Raw genomic sequence first — 20,146 nt, forward strand, 5'->3', positions numbered from 1 at the left:
AGCTGGGTGTCTTGAGCAGCTGGGGAGAGCGAGGGGGACCCTGGGCAGTGGGCCCAGGACAGGGAGACGCCTCAGCCAGGAGGCTCTGCAGGCCAGACTCGGAGGGGGATTGGTAACCCTGAAAGGGCTGGGGCAACACTGTGAAGAAGGGCCCTGCCATCTAGAGCCTGAGAGCGTGTGGCCACCACCAGAGCGAGTGTCCAACCCACAGCATCCCTGCAGCACAGCCAGGGTCTGAGAATGCGGTCTGGGACTTACCAGGGACAGACTGTGAACTGCCCTGACATTCCAGAGACACTGTTTGTGATGTTCCCTGCCACAGAACGGGGTGATGTGTTTCCTTTAACCTTTCCCATTTTCCCTTATTCTTTTTAAAATTAATTGTTGATTAAATAACTTGCATTTGCTTTAAATTGTATGTAATGATCAGTGGGTCAGAGAAGTGCCTAATGCAGAGAAAGTACCCCGGAGTGGGGACACCCTAGCTGCTGTCCTAGGTGACCACAGCAGGGTTGGGGGTCGAGCCCCCCAGGAATCCTGGGCCCAGCCTTGTTGGGGTCATGAGGACTCTGCCAGACAGGAGAGTGGAAGGGGAGTCTTCAAGGACAGGGAGGCCTCTGGGTAAAGGAAGTGGGAGCGAGGACTCATATCCTTTCCGTAGCCCACTTCGCCAGGGTAGTGCAGAAGCCAGGAAAGTTCCCCACAATAGCGGGACTGTTCCCCCGCTTACACATGGGCGAGATTGGGACTTGAATGAGAGGTAGCTGGCTGAAGCTCAGTCCAAATAAGACAGAGGTAATGCCTGTTGGTTGGAGGAAGCAACCAGAAGATATGGCAAGGACTGTATTAGCCACTGTGACTGAGGGAATACTGTATCCTAGCTCTTGCTAGATGATCATAATCATATAGCAGCATCTTTTAGGAAGGCTCTTGTCCATCTTCATCTGTACTGAGGTTGTGCGTTTCTTTCAGATGAGGACCTGGTTACCATTATTCATGGTGTTATCACCTCGGGATTAGAGTATTGCAGTGCACTGTACATGGGGCTTGGCCTTAAATCAACCCAGAAACTGAAGCCAGTGCACAATGCAGTGCATCTTGGCAGCAGCACACGACATCCGTGCTCTGGGACCTCTACTGGCTGCCTATTGGTTTCCCGGTGAAGTCCAAAGAGTTGGTTTCGCCCTCAGTTAAGATGGCATTCTCAAAATGGTCACCATCTCAAATTGTTCTCAATAGGATTGAAGCCATAAGCTGTCCTTACCAAAGATGGACACTTCCTCCCACGGGTCCCAACTGGAGTGAAGCTAAGCTGGACACAGAGAGGTGCAGCAGAATGCAGGGGTTGGCTACCTTTGCTAAAGGTAGCCTGTGGCTTCAGTCCCAATGAGAACAGGAGATGGCAGCCATTTTGAAAGAGGGCAATTCTTCGTAAGTTTTTCTAGAGCAGAACTTTATCCCTCAGCCTCTGCTGAAGGGGAAACTTTCAATTATAAGAAATAATGGCTCAAGTTACCATTAATCCTAAATATCTATCTATTCATCTATCTATATCTTCAAAAACAACTAATTATTGCACCAGATTTTCTCAAGATCCATCTCTGCCAATTTCTCTGTTAAAAGACAATGACTGACCAGATTCTAACAAGCTGCTAAGGTTCTTAAAGGACCCATTTTTAAATTAATTTTAATTCATAAACTAATTAATGGATTTATGTTTAAGTTCTCTGAGAAGTCATTCGAAGCTCAAGGAGCACGCGCTGTAATTGTGGGGAGGGTGCAGGGAAACTGTCATATGTAACAAAAAAGCTGAATCCGTGTCATTTGCGGAAAAGTCAACCTTTACTACAGAGCTGCGGCCACCAAGTCCATAGTTCCTGTGTTCACTCTGTACAGTGTTCTCACATTAACAGCCACACAGAAATTATTTTTAAAAAATGAAAAATCCCCAATAAAACAGTGAACTTAATTGCATGACGTCCCAGCTGCTAGGGCCATACACGTTACTGCAGCACAAAAGGTGCCGCGACACTGGGCTCTGGTCAGGTGCCCTGGTTAGCAAAAGGAGAGACTCTTCAGACTCCTTCAAGTCCTCCTTGCAGGTCATTGAAGACAGTCTGACCTAGCCAGCAAGACCAGTGTTCATTACCTCTTGGGGTACTGCTCTCCTTCACAGAGGCAAGGGCTTGGCTGACAGGACAGATTAGGAGAATGGGAAGATGAGAGAATCACATGAAGATCTTCAGCAGAGGGTGGAGCCTGCTCAGCAGCTTGGGCTGCTCCTGCACTGCCTTCAGGCCCAGCTCGGTCCCTCTACCAAAGAGCAACACATGTGACACAAGCAGAGGCGTTCCCATAAGAGGCATCACCCCAGAACTGGGGGCTCATCTGCAAGGCCTGCCCCACCCTGGGTGGAAGGGCCTGCTCCTGTCCCCAGTGTGAGTGGCTGATCCAGCTCAATAGTGCAGTTTGTTCACATCATAGAAGAGTCACGAATGATCAATCTGAGTGTGGATTTTCTATAGCACGTTGGGTTCCTGAGTGAGCACAGGGACCAAAGGGGAGGCTTTGCAACTCCCTGATGTGATGCTGGGGCAGGCAGGGGACAGAGGCCACAGTAGCAGGTTAGAGCAGCCTGCGGACAGCCCTAGCTTGCCCTCCCTACCTCCCACTGCCATAGTCCCTATGGGCATCACTGTACCTGCGGATCCCTGTGGTGCAGGCCTGTCTCTTCCTGCCCTCGATCTGCTCTGAAACATCCCCTGTGCCAGAAGAATCTGTGGGGTTGGCACTGAGCCCTCGGTGCAATTCACCCAGGGGAGCCATGCAGCCCTTGGCACCAGACCAGCTTCACCCCACTCTGCACACCCAGCAGGTGCAAAGCAACTGCACATGGGAGGAGGAGGAGCCTCCTTGGTTGAGTCCTCTTGAGCCAGCCTCGCTCTCTCTATTTTCAAGAAAACCGGGAAATTCAAACACAAAAGACACTTTGTGAAAAACAGTTCAGGTGGCTGAGAGACAGCAACACAAAACCCAAAAGCACAAGGCCAGGAAACACAGCACAAAGCCATTCATCTACATCCCTCCTCTTCTCTCTCTCACTCACACACTTCCCATTCCCTCAGCGGACCAGTCCTACTCACCTATTGTCACCACAGTCAGACCCTTAACTCTACCCTCTGTGGAATGCCACAAAACAATGCTTACATCTCCTGGACAAAAAGCTACATAAAGAAATATGCACAGCAGAGATCAGAACATGCACCGTGCTCAGGACACATGACCAAAGGGGTCCCAGTGACATCAGTCTAAAACTATTCATTACACCCAAAAAATTCTACATAACAGCTGGAGTTTACAAGTCCTCTCATATGCTACCTATCACCATTTACAAACAAAGTCACAGCACACGAACACTGCAATCTGTGCAATTATGACTTACCAAATTGCAGAACCCATCAAAAAGACTGAGATGTAATATTGCTCCACATAAACAAATATACTACCCCACAAAATCAAAATAACTTGGTTGGTAGCCTACAACTGTGAGCTGAAGGTTCAATGTCTTAATATAACAATGCCAACTCCAAAATACTGCCACATTCACACCTACTTCCACATACACTCTTATCATTGTGTAGATTTCCCCATCTTAAATCCTTACTGAACACATTCAAAATAAATGTTTATTTTAAAAAATGTCATTAGGTGACACCTCTATTGGGAAAAATACTAAGAACACATCCTAGTTCACAGTATTAAGATTACAAACAAAAGGACATATTGGTTGTGATTCTTGACAGTTTCTAAACATAAATAACCCAGATTCAAGCTAACCATGAGAAATACAGATTAATCCCACAGGAACACTGGCATTAAACAGGTCCTGTCTACAGGTGTGTTTTGGTTTTGTAAACGCTTCCCTTCTGGGCTAGCCTGGACTTACAAAGGGCAGAATTAAGGGTATCTTGTTGGCCTGTGAGTTTGGATAAGTAGAGCAGATTTGCTCTGGGAATGGATGGTATCTGGGAGCTGGGATATGTGGGGCTGATGTACCGAGGTACACAGCATTACACTGTGTTGTGTGGGTTCCAGTTTTCATTGTTGTCCCTTAGCAACTTGTTCTCCTTGATGTTACCTTAACATTGCACACAACCCCTTAGCAACTTGTTTTTCACCATGGTGACCTGTGTCCCTGGGGGACACCCCTGGGTGAGTCCCCACAGCAGGGACTGACCCTGAAATCTGCTTCCCCAAGCATGAGCTGCTGCTCCCTGAGGTAAAAGACCCCACTGCTTGGCCAGGCTACAGCTCCTTAACCTCCACTGGCTCAGCCATTCTGCGGGGTGGACAGAGCCTCCAGGGTCGGGGTGGGTCACAGATCTCTGAACTAAGGTGAAAAGAAAAGGAGTACTAGTGGCACCTTAGAGACTACTAGTACTCCTTTTCTTTTTGCGAATACAGACTGACACGGCTGCTTCTCTGAAACCTGAACTAAGGTGGAAACCAGAGAGGTTCCCTCCCGCTGCCAGGCCAGCCCAGGGGCCAGGGGCACTAGCACGGCCAGGCTGGGCACTTCGCCGGCTCCCCCCAGCTGCTACATACTTGGAGCCAGGCCAGATGGGGGGCAGCCCCCTGCCAGCCGCCCGGGCCTAGAACCGCCGAGAGGAAGGGGCTGCTCCTGGGCTCCCATCCATCCGCGCCCCGCTTACCTCCTCCACCAAGGCGGCGAAGTGCTCCAGGGAGGAGGCGGGCAGGTCCCCGTAGAGCAGCTCTCCGGGGCCGGGCGGGTCGCTCAGCGGCCCGGGCCCCCTGCGCAGGAAGAACAGCGCCTTGCTGCGGCCGGGGCTGGCGGGGAGCTGGGTGCTGAGCGCCAGCTGCCCCGCCGGGCTCAGCGTCACCAGCAGCAGCGGCGGTTGCCCCGCGGCGCCCTCCAGGAAGGCCCGCAGCAGGGGCTGCGCCTCGGGGCTGCCCGCACAGCGCTCCCAGCGCTCCGGCTTCAGCCGCAGGCTGCGCACCACGCGCTCCCCGAGCAGCCGGGCGCGGGGGTCCGAGCCGGGGGCGTCCTCCGCGGGGGACCCCTGCTGCTCCTCCTCCTCCTCCTCCGGGCTGGCCATGGCGCTGCAGGCAGGACGCCCCGGAGCGGGGGCTCTGCGCTCGGGTCCCGGGGCAGGGGGCTGCGCTGGGGGCCCGGGGCTGCGCTTGATGCTCCGCGCCGGCTGCCCGCGGAGTCTCCCTGGCGACCGTGTGTACAGGGCGGAGCTGCGGTTGCTCTGGGGACGGGGCAGGACGCGGCTCCTCCCCCGCCTGAGGCAGCCGCCGGGGCCGCTCCGGTTCGCCAAGCTGTGAGCGGCAGGAGGCGGCGGCTTGTGGCTCTGCCTGGGTCGGGGCCCCTGGGCCACCCTGAGCCGCCGGCAGGTGGCTTCGGAGCCCCGGCACCTCCGGCTCCGTGATGAGAGCGAGGGACTGTGGCACCTGCCTCCTCACCCCGAGCCCAATTTTGTGAGCATTCATGGCTCGCCATACAATTTCTATTCCCAAATGTGGACCTTGGGCCAAAACGTTTGCCCACCCCTGAGCTAGCAGGTGTCTGTAGACCCAAGCTGGGAATGACATCTCCCCCAGGCTGAGCTTCCTCCTCCCAGAGGCCAACGTGGCTAGTGCAAGGAGGGTGGTTGTGGGCTTCCTGGGGCCATCGACAGGGAGGCGAAAATGAACAGGAGCAGGCTCAGACTTTATGCTGTTTTTTACCCCCCAAGCAGGGTTTGAACCTTCAGATCCAAGGCACAGCCACCTACCGCACTAACAGCTTATGCGGTACAGTGTCTGAGCCAGGGCCTCTGGGTTTGCAGAGTGGTAGCACAGTGGGGTCCTAGCCCATGACAGCTCCCCGGCACTACCACAATGCAAATAGGTTTCAGAGTAGCAGCCATGTTAGTCTGTATCTTCAATAAGACAAGGAGTACTTGTGGCACCTTAGAGACTAACCAATTTATCATGAAAGCTTATGCTCAAATAAATTTGTTAGTCTCTAAGGTGCCACAAGTACTCCTTTTCTTTTGACAATACAAATAATATCAGAAAAACTGCTGGTGAAGCCTTGCTATTATCCTCTGTGAGGCGCAGCCCATAGAGGGAGCTACAATACACTTTTTACCACTGGGTGACACAACTATTTGTGAACTAGTGCTAGAAATCTGGGTGTGAGCTCTCCCCCTGGCTCTGGGGGTGGAGTATGGTCTAGCAGCAGAACAGCCAAGTGTAACAGTGACCTTGTGGGTCATCTTCAGGGGCTGAACTTGTATTCTCTGGATCTAAATGCAGGTTCCTCAATTACTTGAGCTGAACAACTACACCCAATATCATGCAAGCAGCAACAGACTCTTAAAAGCTAAAGCCACTTTAGCAGGACAGAGATTTGTGGTGTGTTTCACAAGGAGATAATTGAGTCCAACCTTCCCAAAAGACAGCATGGCAAAGAAAGAAAGCCTTGAGACAGTCACATTACAGAGCTTCATTCTAGTCTCTGCTTTGAGCTCATCCAGCCCCTGGGCTCTTAGCTGTGAAGCAGGAGAATAGCAGCTATTCTCTCCCCGAAAGGGCTGTGAGAATGAAGGAAACGGAAACATGAAGAGCAGGGATTACAACCCAGGGGCTCTTGTCTCTGCTAGTAGTCAAGTGCCCCTTCTACCAGGCATTATGTGGGGGAAGTCTCTCTCAAGACAATCAGCATGAGCTAGTTTGCTGGTTGTGTGGGAATATGTGACAGACCTGCAGACTGTGTGAGTATCACAAGAGGCATAGTGCTTTCCCGGTTTGGGTGAGCAGAAGGGTAGAAACCAGCCCGAGGTCTAGACCAGTAGCCACCTGCTTATGGCTTCATGGCATATCCCCACCCTATCATCTCATTCACTATCAAGATGTCTAATTCCACTTCTGATCACCCCCTTGTTATTTTTAAATAAGCCCCTTTGTGCTCTCTCTCATGCTGCCCCACAAGCTTGGAAAAGCTCCCCATAAATATCTGCAAAACTAAGAGTATGGCTACACTATGCAGCACAGTCATAGCGCCATAGGGTAGATGCTTCCTACATCAACAGAAAGGGTTTTTTCTGTCCATGTAATTAATCCCTCAGATTTGGTAGCTAGGTTGACGGAAGAGTTCTTGGACATGACATTTTTCATAGCCCTCAGTGATGTAACTAGCTCTAAGTTGGAAGTGTAGATCAGGCCTAACTTGATTACACTCCTTCAAATTCTCCAGGCCTACAAAAACTTGACAAGTTAGGCTGCTGGTGTCCTGAGACCACTGCCCTTCACACTGCTCACTATTGTCTCCTTGTACTCCCCCGTGTTGTCTTGTTTTAGAGACTGTAAACTCTTTAGAGGCAGGAACTGTTGTGTTTGTACAGCACCTAGCACTATGGTACTACAAATCATGTTGGGGTCAGTGCAGCTAAGCTGGCTGTAGACATGCTACTCACCACAGGACCTACAGTCTCAGGGTGAAACCCTGGGCCATTGACTTAAGGGGCTAGGATTGTCACCCTCCAACTCCTCTGGATCTGACTCTGTATGTGGAGGTGGAACTGGCCCAAGAAGATACTACAGGGAGCATCTCCCTGTAGTAGAGGGAGCAACACTATATTGGAACTGGAAAAGGTACAGGAAAAGGGCAACAAAAATGATGATGGCATGGAACAGCTTCGGTATGAGGGGAGATTAATAAAACAGACTTTAAGGAAGTGCTATTTTCTCCTTCTCATAACACAAGACCTAGGGCTCACCACATGAAATAGTCTGCACATTTAAAACAACGGGAAGTGTTTTTTCACACAACACACAGTCAACTTGTGAAACTCCTTGCTAGCGGAAGCTGTGAAGACCAAAAGCATACCTGGTTTTAAAAAATGAGAAGTTCCTGTAGGATAGGTCCATCAGTGGCTATGAGCCAGGACGGGCAGGGATCGTGTCCCTAGCCCCTGATTGCCAGAAGCTGGGAGTAGATGATAGAGGATGGATCACTTGATTACTGTTTTGTTCATTCCCTCTAGGGTACCTGGCATCGGTCACTGTCAGAAGACCAGATATTGGGCTAGATGGACCTTTCGTCTTGGCTCTTATGTAACGTTTTCCGCCAGAGCTGGTCCTTGCCCTGCATGTGCTCAATCTGCCTGTGGCAGCGGTACCACCTCAGCCAGCAGCTCGTTGTGGGGCACTTTGCTGGGTCTCCCAAAACCAGCACAAAGCCCCGTTTCCTGTAAAACTCCCAGAGCCAGAGGGCAGTTCTGGGACATGCAGCCCCTGGCAGCGGGGGGGCACACAAGGCTGCCCAGCCTAGTGAGAGGAGCCTAGATTGTACCAGCCCTTCTTGCAGAGCAGGGAAAGGGAGGTACCAGGTTTCATTTGGGCAGGGTGGACAGAAGCCAGCTGTGTTTCTAGACAGGGGCTGCTGAGTGTTGGGCAGTGTGGCAGAAATGACAGGTGCAGCAGCAGGGAGAAAACAAGAGTATGTGGGTGGGGGTAGCAGCCTGCACTTCAAAGTGGGGAACAAGAGGGCAATCTCACCCTGGGGAAGCAGTTAGCCCTAGCCAAGCTCCAGCCAGAGCAATTCACATGTGCACCACAAGAGGTGTCCCTGACTTTGCAGTTAGAATGACAGATGAGTGGAAATAGTGTACCTAGCTTTAGCCCTGCCCAGCCCCTCCACTGCAGCTTTCCAGAGGGTACTGAGTAACTTTTCCATTTATTTACTAAGTAATGAGCATAAGTAAAGAGCCAGGATTGCTCTTGCCTTGGTGTGGAAGACTGGTACAGCACAGGGGGGGGGGGGGGGGGTTTCTATTCTTATTCAATCCCTCCGTTTATCCATGACTTGGTGGCAATGGCTCTACAGACTTGTGAAACAATTCCTACCCTCAGCTGGAGACTTGCTGTATTGGATGGGTTCAGATTTTCCCAGTACTCCTTTGCCTGCATTTTAGTAATAGCTTTACCTAAAAATTCTTTATTACTTCGTATGTGTCTCAACCTTTTGAGAAACAGGAGACTTCTTACGAGTGTGCTGTCACTGTGCCTTGTTGACGAGCAGCTATTTTACACTACACAGGGCTGCATGCCTAGGGGATAAATAAGTGTCACATGGTCTCAAAACATTGAGACTTTGTGCAGTATTAAATTGTACTTATTATAGCTTCCCTTAGTAGATGATGTTACAGCCCTGCTAAACCACAAATGATTTGTTATTTAGCCAATTTGTCTCAATTTTCACTCATACTGAAGATTTAGCATTCTTAAAGCTTTGCTACCACCATTTCATGAGCAAACCTTTCATATAGAATTAGTTGCTTAAAATTAGCTTTCAGTACAGGAAAAAACTTCTGATTAAACCAGACAGTTAAACAGGGTCTGCCCATACATGCACATGCAACTGTTGCAATAACCACACAGCTGAACCAAGTAAGGAACACCACTAGTTTGACAGCATCAGATTCAGAGATCCAAGGTCAGAAAGAGCTACTGATGATCTAGTCCAGTGGCTCTCGAACTTTTTTACTGGTGACCCCTTTCACATAGCAAGCCTCTGAGTATGACCCCCCCCCCTTATAAATTAAAGGCTTTTAAATATATTAATCATTATAAATGCTGGAGGAAAAGCAGGGTTTGGGGTGGAGGTTGACAGTGTGCAACCCCCCATGTAACCACCTTGTGAGCCTGAGGGGTCCCAGCCCCCAGTTTGAGAACCCCTGATCTAGTCTGACCTCCCATAGAGCACAGGTCACAGAACACCCCCACTAATTCCCTTTGAACTAAAGAATCTCTTTTTTAAAAAATCCAGTCTTGATGGAAAATCCTTCATGGCCCTTGGTAAATTGTTCCACTGGTTAGAACAGCACTCCTTTGCTGTCAGTAGCACACCCTCCATTATGTTAGTTCACTTGTGACCCTTCCCTTTCCCCTTATCCAGTACTTGATCAGCTAGATGAACTCAGTCCTTTGGAATCTAACCAGCCATGTGGCCCTTTGACTGAAAAAGCGATGCTGTCCTTTTTAGCACTTCAGTCTCTTCCCCCTGGGGCAGCAGAGGAGAAGCATCCAACTCTGGGATCAGCTCCTTATTTACACTAACAAAATGAGCTGATTGTGGGCAGAGGAGATTATTTTCCCTGCACTGAAGTGATACAGAGTAATGCTAGAGGGGGCATGAATCCCTACCCATAGCTCAAGCACATGTGAGAATCTGGTCTTTCCAGCAGGGCTACGACAGCAATTTGGGATCAGGGTCATACTCAGCTATTCCCAGTTTGTTTTGTTCAGATCAGCACTATGAAGAGATCACATCTGCAATGATCTGCTAGCAAGCATAATTTATAGAATCAAACTGAGAAAGCCATAGTAATAAAGATGAACACTGCAAAATTACTCGAGATTCCTCTGTTCCAGTGGAGCTCAAGCTCCAAAATAAACTGTTAATCAGGTCCCATTTTATTATGGAATTACCTCATCTTACCCTCTGGGTTCAGACCCTTATTTACATTGTTATATTCCCACAACAGTAAGCAGGGGCTTTCCCAACATACTCTGGGAGATTCCATGGCCCCAAGGGGGTTTTGTGGACCTCATCTTCAGCGATTTCCTGTCACCACAACTGTTGTTACATGCAACAGCTTCCAATCTAAAACCAAAAATAAATAAAAACACTTGAGGGAAGAAAGGCAGCTGGAAGTTGACAGATGGGCTGGTAGCACTGTTGAGAAACATGAACTGCATGTGTGGACATGGGCCAGAGACCTTGTCACTGCTTATTATATGCTTAGTAACATCAGTACAATGGGCAATCCCACCCATGTAGCAGTTGCAGGCATTGCCAGCCCATCACCACCAGCACACCAAGCCCTCACTTGGGGGGTCTGCAGAACTCCAAACTCCCCAAAGCTTGGAGGGAGCAAGGCAGGGAGCGTGCAGCATGGTCAGAGCTACTTTCCTTCACAAGCCATATACCACTCAGCTCAGTTTGCTGTTTTAAGCTTCTTGCTCGGCCCTTCCTGATGGTTCTCTGCATGTTCCCGTTTCTTTGAGGCTGGGGTTGACTTGCTAGCATTGTTCTCGCTGTCTGCCAGCTTCTCTGAAGCTACAATGGCCTCTTTCAACAGGCGCAGCTCCCGCTTCTCCTTCCGCTCCTCCATTTCCACGATCTCATCGGCAAACAGAGCCTTCAGGGGCTGGATTAGTTTAGGGATTGTTACAAAGTCCCCAAAACACACCTGAAAGGTGATCAGTCACAGATTGACATTCACAGAGAGAAGACATAGCAGAGGAATAGCATTTTGCTCTGTGCCGCTGTTTCCCCTTCCACCCTTTGTCTTGCCCATTTACACTGCAAGCTATTTAGACCAGGGACACTCATTATGTCTGTCCAGCACCCAGCCCAGTGGGGTCCAGATTGCAATACAGGAGCAGTGGGTGTTTCCTTTTCTATTTAACTCAGAATCCCCAGAGAAGGCATTATGTAAAAAGATCTCTTCCATGCACAAGGCAGGGAATATACAATATAAGAGTCAAAGGGCACCAACCCTTCAGCTAGTTAGTATTTGTTCAGTTCAATAAGCAAGGAGCAACAAGTTTGTGTTTAGTAGCTTTTTGCCATGTAAAGACACCCAGAAAGAATGCAATGAGGTGAGGGGAAGGGGAGGATGGCACTCAGTGCACTGATTATACCTAAGGTAGCAATAATTCTTTGACACGCAGAGGCACTTTGGAGAGGACACAGCGGCCCACAGACAGGCAACGCCCCTCGATTGCACACAGGAGCATATCTAGAACACCGATTTAGAGAGGGCCAAAGCTTACAAAGACATCTTTCTGGGAGACAACTTGACCCATTTAGATGTGGTAATTACTATGCAAGTGCTGTGGTGGCACCAGAAAATACTGGAAGGGTGGGCAGGAGGAAGGGGTGCAGCTCTCTCAGAAGCCCACATTAGAGGCACTTTGCTATGCTATTGGAGACCGGAGGGCTTGAACCCCCATTCTGCAGAGGATTAGGTTAGTGCCAAGGGGAATTCAGATCCTAGATGTGTATCCAAGTCAGTCTCTTACTCCTGACAAGGCATGCACCTCGCCCACACAGAGGGAGGGTTCCAGTGTCACCTGGGAGCGGCTGCTCTAACAGTGCCCTACAGGGTTCCCTCTGGACAAGCGGCTTTTCAGTTCTTACTGTGCAAGTGGCACAGAAAAGCCCTCTTTTCACACTCCTCCTCTTGGCCTCTACACCAGTGGGACCAGGCAAGGCGGGCTCCTGGGCACGAAGCTGGCAGCCAGCAAACACTGCAGACGTGAACTCCCCTACGTTTGCAGCAATGCCATGAAAGGCCAATAGCTGCAAAACTAGCCTTCTTCAGAAGAGCTCCCTCTGGACACCTCCCCAGCTGTCAAGTTTACCCAAGCATACTGATTGTGGCAACTGAAGACTTCACCTCCAGCTGCTAAGCAAACAGTCAACCTCTAGTGGAGATCCCTGTACCCAGGAAAGTGCTGCCAGTGGAACCCACCGTGCCGGGGAAGCTCATTGAAAGCCTACTATCCTGGGTTCAGCAACAGATCTGCAAACGGCCTGATTTTCAGCACAGCCCACCTCCCTTGAGAGCCTGGCTCCAAGTTCCCAACTTACTCTCATGTGATCAAATGCGATTCCAACCTTGTCAGAGAAATCTGCACTGAAGAGCGGGATCTTGGCATACCGCTGGCTGAAGTGATTGAGCATGATGAATTCTGCATTCATCTTCATCCCAACCCCAATCGCCTGGGATGTCGTGCTGCAAGGGGAGCAGGGAACAAGACTGAACTGTTAGTAGAACTCTGGTGACCGGACAACGGCCAGACCGCACAGCCCTCTCCATGAGGGACCGGGAGGCAGCGTTACCAAGTGCTAATGCCCCTAGCCTTTACCCAACACGGGCAAAACATGCCAGCTGGAGCTCAAGTGCATGAGAACTTGAATTGCTCGTTTTATCAGCCAGTGCATGAAGACAGCTTGCTCATCAGCAGATGTGGCATACAGCAAGTGAGTTACACTTGCCCCTCCAGCAACAAGGAGGGGGCAAGCAAGGCTGCAGTGAGCTGGGTGTTCATTTTTTAGAAGAATTCTGGGAGCATGGGGTTTAGTTGCATGCTTGTCACTGGTGGTGCCAGCTTGTCGATCCCAACTTCCTTCCCCCGCCCCCCCATCCCATGTACCAGAACCACACCCACATCCCCCCCCTTACCCAAGACGCTGTGCTTGGGTCTTGTCTGCATCCACGTAGGGCACAGTGCTCCCCTTCTCACCCCCTTTGAATTGGCAATCACAAGGCACAAACCAGTCCTGAGAGACACAGCTCAGATGGGTCCCAAAGTGAATTGAAGAGTAAGAAGGGTGCCAAATGATCCAAGTCCTCACCCCAATGCCAATGGGTAAACAGCTAAGGGCCCCCTCTAGCAGAGCACATTTCTCCAGCTACTCAGCTGTACAGTAACAGCTCCCTATCCTGAGGGGATGCCCCTTGCATCCAGGTTACAGAACCAGTTAGTTCACCATCAATAAGAGGTGGAACTCTCTAACTGGGATCCTCCAGAGCCTAGAGATGTGCGCGCACCCAGGACATCCTGGGAAGCAGAAACCTCCTCCATCACCAGCTCCGAGGGCCAAGCCCAGTTCTGTATCTCACTCCTAGGGAGAGAGAACCAGTTCCCAGAAATACTCTACCTGTGCGTCTTCTCTACTGCCTCTTCTTCCAAGCCATCCTCTAACGTTGCTTCATGGATCAGCAGCGTAGTGTCTTTCCCTGTGTAAGACCACATAATCATTCCCTCCTTCTGGTAGAACATACCATGTCAGACGGGGGAATTTATCAAGTAGACGTGTACTATGTTTATTAGGGGACAAGTGTGCTTCTCTACCCCCAATATTTCCAGCAGTGAACCCACAAAGAAAGGCATAAAGAATGCATCCCAATGCTTGTCCCCCTGACCAGCATAGCTAGGTATCAGAGGGGTAGCCGTGTTTGCCGCTTTTACAGATCCAGACTAAGAGTCCCGTGGCACCTTATAGACTAAGGGACGTGCTGGAGCATAAGCTTTTGTGGGTGAATACCCACTTCTTCCGACGTAGCTAGTGTTAGTCTTAATACTAATAGCACATGGGTCAACATACAGATCTTGTTCTGTTCTTAGATTAGCATAGTCTCCACTCGGAGCCCAAGACCGCTTCCCTGCAGCATTTTGAGATGCCACACCCCAACACTTGCAAGAGCAGATTAGGGAGGGTTTACCGACATCTCTTTCACTCACTAACAGGCTAACGGCGGTTGGCAAAGCGATTACAGTGTGTTTTCAACTCACCCATTTGGACCAAGGCCTCACAGGGCATCGTGTCACCAGAATAGACTATTTTCCAGCCAGATGTGTGTTCCATCGAACAAGCAAAGGCATTTTTACAGTGCCGCACCTCACAAGTCTGGAACTGAACAGGACCACAAGCGTTATCCACCATAGGTTACCCCTACACTCTTCTCGCTGCCTTTTCCCAGCCGCCAGCCATCTTACCTCCGCAAAGTTATACTTCTCCAGCAGTGAGCTAATCAGAGCTTTGGCTTTAGGTCCGATGACTTGCGCCCCTTCCACCAGAAATTTGGCAGGAATCATACTGCAGAGGAAAAAGGGGAGATGTTTAGGAAGTCAAGGCTACACTGAAAACTGTTCATGTCAGCAGAGCAGCACATACCATTTGGGAAACTGCAACCTATTGTAGTACAGCGAGACTTCCCCAGGACATGTCTACTAGGTCTGTGCTGGGGTGTTCATGTTTTATTTTTCCAACTTCAGATTGTTAATCCTCACCAAACCCTGCCCCGAGTCCCAGGGCAGGTGCCTTGCCCAGGAGAACACCTTCCCTCCATGCCCTTGCGCACAGCTCTCCTCCCCCACCCTGCCTCCATAAGCAGGGAAGACTCATCCACCAAATACCCTCTTCCCATCTTCAAATTAATTTCCCTTCCTGGAATCCTTCCTCCCTTGTTCTCACACTCTCTTGCCTGGGCTGTTGCTTCATACCCATTTGTTTTATGCTCAAGGTCTTGCTGGAGTGCCATGCAAGTTTTCCCATCATCTCATAAATGACTAGTACAATTCAGCAATGACAAGCCCCATACCCTTTTCAAACTACAGCATATGGAAACATGCACTGGGGAAAGTCAGAGCATCCTCCGTTGTGTTAGTGGAACTGCCTGCAAAGCACCCTGGATGAGCACCAAAGAGAGCACAGGCCTAGAAGGAGCCTATTCTGAGCAGATCTCAGCAACTTCTAAAGTTATATGGTGCTGGACTGCTTCCCCCCTGCCGACTGTTGGGTCACAAGGCCCTGTAACTCCAAATACACAGTGTCCAGGCCCACAGTGTAACAAGGGGGGAGCCTGGCCGCTGAAAGATCAAGTCTAGCTACTGGTATGCAACTGCAAAACCTAAAGTGATCCTTTGACATAAGGCCTCAGCAGTCATGACGCCTACAAACAAGCAGGAGCTTTTCCCAAGTGCTCAGCATTGGCCTGACTCTGCCTCTACTGAAACGAATGGGAGTTTGGCCATACACCTCATCAAGAGCGGAGGTAGGCCAACGCTGGCAGTCTGAAAAGCCCACACAGTAGAACAGAGCAACCCGTCTCCACACAGTGTTGTGGATCATTTTCTGAAGTTGTGTTTACTGTAACTGGAGAACACATCCATGAGGTTAAACCCACAGCAGCTCTGTGAGGGCTGGGTAGAGCTCCTGGAGTTTTCGGGAGGCCTTACTGGGCTGGGCTGGTGAAGGGGTAGTTCTGACATATTACACAATGCAGCTCAGACCTGCTAACCAATTCTACTAGGGCAGTGGTTTTCAAACTTTTTGGGCTGCATACCCCTTTCCAAAGGAGGTAGTCTACTGTGTACCCACATCTGAGACAGGCAGAAACAGTGTGGGGAGATTGGGGGAATGCAGAGTCATGTGCCCCCCCTCCCAGATTTCTGCCTTCCATTTAGCAACAGCTTCTAGAGTTTTTCAAACTGTGGGGCGGCCCCCTTGGGTGCATGGAGAAACATTTTGGGGGAGCAGCAACATCGTGTGGCAGGGCTCGGGAACGGAATGTCACCTTCACCCCTCTGAGGTGAGCCATCTAGCCCATCTGGCTTGGGGGGGGGGGGGGGGGGAGCCACTCAGCTCAAAAACTTTGAAGACAGTTGCCTGCTATCACTACTTGCTCCCATAAATGCTCCTCTGAGCCTCTCTAGGGGGGCATACCCCAAAGCTTGTAAACCTCTGATTTGGAGTTGCACAGCAGAAAGGAAACTTACACCAATACAGTTTGATTGAAGGGAGAGATTCAATGTTGATTAGATTGCCAAGTTTTACTAAATAAAAGGCAGTGTCTGTCATTACAGGATTTTTCTCACGTACCCGACGAGGGTCAGCGTATGTGTTTGCAAAACCACTGTACTAGGGTCTGCCTACACAGCAACTAGACACCTGCGGTGGCCTGTGCCAGCGGGGCTCTCTCAGTACTGTGTAGACTTCCGGACTCAGGCTGCAGCCCAAGCTCTGGGGCCCTCCCACCTCGCAGGGTCTTGGAGCCCTGGGAAGTCTACACAGCAATGAACCTGCTCAGCAGCCTGAGCCCCATGGACCAGAGTTGGCTGGCACAGACCAGCCACAGGTGTCTAGCTGCTGTGTCGACATCAGCTCATTGTGGTACATTTAGGGTGGATTAGAAGTCTGACAATTGGTTGTTTTGCCCATATCATGGGCCATCCATTACCTCCTATGGTCTGCCATCAGAGGCAACTGGGAACAGAGCTTTCTAATGGGCACCGGGGAATGCAACAGGACTTTCCTCAGAGAACCCCTGCATTGATGGTTGGTAGGACTTTATGATCGGAGCGTTAACAATCAGTGTCCACTGGGACACCTTCCCCCCTCAAGGATCACCCCTCTAAGCACGTGACCTATGACAACTCAAAGAGGAGTGCAAGTTCCAGGCCAAAAGCTGCTGGAGTGCAACCAAGTTCCTTTGTGCTTATGCAGTAGCCAAAGAAAAACTGGATTGTTGCCTGCAGAGTCCTGATCTTTTTCAAGAGGTAGGCAGCCTGGCCAGTCTGAGCTGGGTCTGCCAGGTGGCTGATTACAGACCCTCACATCCTAGAAAAGCTTTGTCATTACTGTGAGAGTTTGAATTGCAAGGATCTAGACGAGACTCTGCTGTGCATGCTCACAGGGAAAGCTCTCAACGCCCAGCTTTCTCAGCTTGGTTTTTGGCCAGTGGCACTCTGAGCTGTTGGACGAATACTGGATACTGGAGCTGTTGGTGGAATTTAGTTCCATTCTCCATGCTTTGGCCCCCCGCATCCTAGCTAGTTACCACCCATCACAAGGTGTTGACTAGCAGCAGCAGAGGGGGCTGCTCTTAAGCAAATCTATTTCCTTCCTGTCAGAGTTCCCAGAGTAGTTTTGGGCAACGGCTCTTCCTCCAAGGAGGAATGCCCCAGAGTTCCATTGGTCCCCCTCCGTATGTATCACACTGTGGAGGAAGGGGGTGGAAGAAAAGAGAGACTGGCGGCTTTGGCACGTAGATGAGAGTCAGTGGCTGAGGCTCGATCCTGACAAAGATGAGGTGACATGACTGTCAGATGACCATCACACGTGCCACCATCAGCCATGCCTTTGTCAGCTTGAGATTAGACACAGCAATGGCCTCTATCTGTGGGACACCTAAAAACCCCCTGGGGAGCAGATACATGACATGGCAGCTCACTGCTGGGAGCACACTATGCCAATGGCTCCAGAACCTGCCTCTGCCTCTCTCAAAACGGAGGCCCCATTTTTACAAGATAACCTGTCACCAGTCCTTCAAGTACCCAGTGAACCTACCCTAGGGGGCTTTCTACCTCTTCCCTCAGGATTTAGTGGGCAGAGTTGGGTGACTATAGCCCAAGAGTACACACCTAAAAGGAAGGGACTATCATCCAGAACCAACAACAACTAGCAGGTTAGCCCATTAAGGCAACAGGAGATTGGGTAAGTGGGATCGAGGCAAGGAAGGGGGTGAGGGCTAACCAGCAGATACTGACTAGGAATTGGCTAGCCAACTGTTAATGTTGACAACCCCTGGGTGAGTCCTGGTTGGGTTGTTCATAGTCATGCTGACCCTTTTACATCCCTAAGTAGGGGAGAGCAGAATCCCTAAAGGAACTGCAATCTTCACTTGTCTGGAGCCGTGGGTCAGAAGCCAGCCTGCCCACTCAGGCTCTGACACAGGAAATGGCAACACCGCATCTCGGATAGACATATAAGATCTAGCTTTGAACAAGCCAGTGTGCTAAAAATAGCAGCATGGCTGTAAGGATGAGCCACCCGAGCACTATCTGGTCCATGATCCTAGGTATGTACATGGGTGTCTAGCCTGAGTCGCTGTGACCACAATGCTATTTTTAGCACATTAGCTGGATCAGAGCTAGTTTGTGTTTTCATGTGGTCAAGGGAGCATGCTCCCCAGCTGCAGCCTAAATGTACCCAAAGTGTCAGGGATGGGCTGCCTAACCCAGCAGCAAGAACCTCTCCCCCTTCGGCCTCGGGATTCCTGGCCTCAGGGCTGGTGACAGAGCTGGCAATGAGGGGCTGGGGAACAAACGTTACCCTATGGGGCAAGGTCAGTGCTCTCCTGCCCCCAGCTGCTGCAGTGATTAGTGGCTAATGCCTGGCTTCCAGGCATGTGCCCTTGGAATACAATCACCTGACCCTACACACTGAGTCCCAAGGGAAGACAAAGGAGAAACCAGCACCTCCAAGTACTCTACAGCCTGCCACAAGGCCTGTGATTTGGAGCTATACTCCAGCCCCAACAGTGCAGGCTGCAAACCCCACCTGTGCTCTCAGGCTCCAGGGGAGGAAGGAGCAAAAAGTCAGTGTCTGAAGTGGGGTATTGGAGATCAGCCCTTTTGGCTAATTAGTTTTTGCAGTGAGGTGACATTTTGCTGCTAAGATTCTCTGACCAGCTGCATTTAAGTGCTCGTCAATTGCAGAGATCAATCGAAATACAGCAGACAGGGCCTGTACGGCATGCCGCACGGGCAAGGCAGCGGTTTGCCCTGGCCCATGAACGACAAGGACACAGCGAGAGTATTTCCCACGAATGCAACTGCCTGCGACTCGCCAGGGAGGCACTCACTTGACATGACCAAGAATCTCTTGGCAGTTGTTGTGATACTGGTGTAGCCACGCCATGATCTGCGTGGGCGCTATCAGCAGCAGCGGGCTGGGTGGCTGACCAAGGGATGCCTGAAAGCAGAACAGGCAAGGAAGAGTCAGTACCAGGGGGCGCTTCAGAAATTTACACAAGGCAGGACATAGTCTAGGGAGAGGCAGGCGTTGCTCCACTGATGTCAGTGGAACCACATCCACTGGCACCAGGGGTAACCTTGGCCCCAAGGTTTAAATGGCAGGGAAAGAGCTGTGGTACTTACGAATGCTCGCTGTCTCTCCAGCAGAATGTTCAACAAGCCCTAGAAGAGAGAATATGGAAGAACCATTGTCAGCCGGTTACTGTGTAATAAACAAAAAGAAAAGGAGGACTTGTGGCACCTTAGAGACTAACCAATTTATTTGAGCGTGAGCTGTAGCTCACGAAAGCTCATGCTCAAATAAATTGGTTAGTCTCTAAGGTGCCACAAGTACTCCTTTTCTTTTTGCGAATACAGACTAACACGGCTGTTACTCTGAAACCTGTGTAATAAACCCACATCAGTGAAGCAGGGCTGCGCTAACAGAGCCGATTTCACAGCCATTCCACCAGCTCAGTGAAGTGTGGAGCACCGCTTGAGGGACAAACTAGAGGAAAGTCACATGTAAATTGGAGCATTGCTCCTAGCCCTCCCCACCAATGCTGCCTCTGCCCAGATGACCTTTGCCCCCCCAGAGCAGCTGAGAGGAGGCAATCCTGTAGCCCAATCCCTCATAAATCTGTGTCCTAAAACCTCATGTCTGAAAGCTACAACCCTTATAAAGACTGGCGGGGGGGGGGGGGGGGGGGGGTGCCCGGGGAGGAGAAAAGGAGAAACTCTGCAGCTGAGGCAATGTCAGCCA

The 20,146-nt window shown here is 50.5% G+C and overlaps 2 protein-coding genes across 3 annotated transcripts in view; both read right to left on the bottom strand.

Moving 5' to 3' along the window:
* DNAH9 (dynein axonemal heavy chain 9) overlaps window positions 1-5,117 on the bottom strand; it is a 397,352-nt gene extending 392,235 nt beyond the window's left edge. Inside the window, exon 1 of the mRNA XM_074971509.1 lies at window positions 4,713-5,117. Within this exon, the coding sequence (XP_074827610.1) occupies window positions 4,713-5,117 (405 nt within the window). The remainder of the gene's footprint in view (window positions 1-4,712) is intronic.
* Window positions 5,118-10,756: 5,639 nt separating this feature from the next.
* ELAC2 (elaC ribonuclease Z 2) overlaps window positions 10,757-20,146 on the bottom strand; it is a 31,231-nt gene continuing 21,841 nt past the window's right edge. The window contains exons 18-24 of one of the 2 annotated variants that reach the window (XM_074970539.1): window positions 19,528-19,566; window positions 19,233-19,342; window positions 14,584-14,683; window positions 14,380-14,500; window positions 13,745-13,823; window positions 12,671-12,815; window positions 10,757-11,264 (exon numbers count right to left, since the gene is read on the bottom strand). In XM_074970539.1, coding sequence (XP_074826640.1) covers window positions 11,010-11,264; window positions 12,671-12,815; window positions 13,745-13,823; window positions 14,380-14,500; window positions 14,584-14,683; window positions 19,233-19,342; window positions 19,528-19,566 — 849 coding nt within the window. In that variant the 3' untranslated portion in view covers window positions 10,757-11,009. The remainder of the gene's footprint in view (window positions 11,265-12,670; window positions 12,816-13,744; window positions 13,824-14,379; window positions 14,501-14,583; window positions 14,684-19,232; window positions 19,343-19,527; window positions 19,567-20,146) is intronic. The other variant, XM_074970540.1, reaches the window with a different exon arrangement.

Source organism: Natator depressus, chromosome 14 (genome assembly GCF_965152275.1).
Source record: "Natator depressus isolate rNatDep1 chromosome 14, rNatDep2.hap1, whole genome shotgun sequence".
Taxonomy (NCBI): domain Eukaryota; kingdom Metazoa; phylum Chordata; order Testudines; family Cheloniidae; genus Natator; species Natator depressus.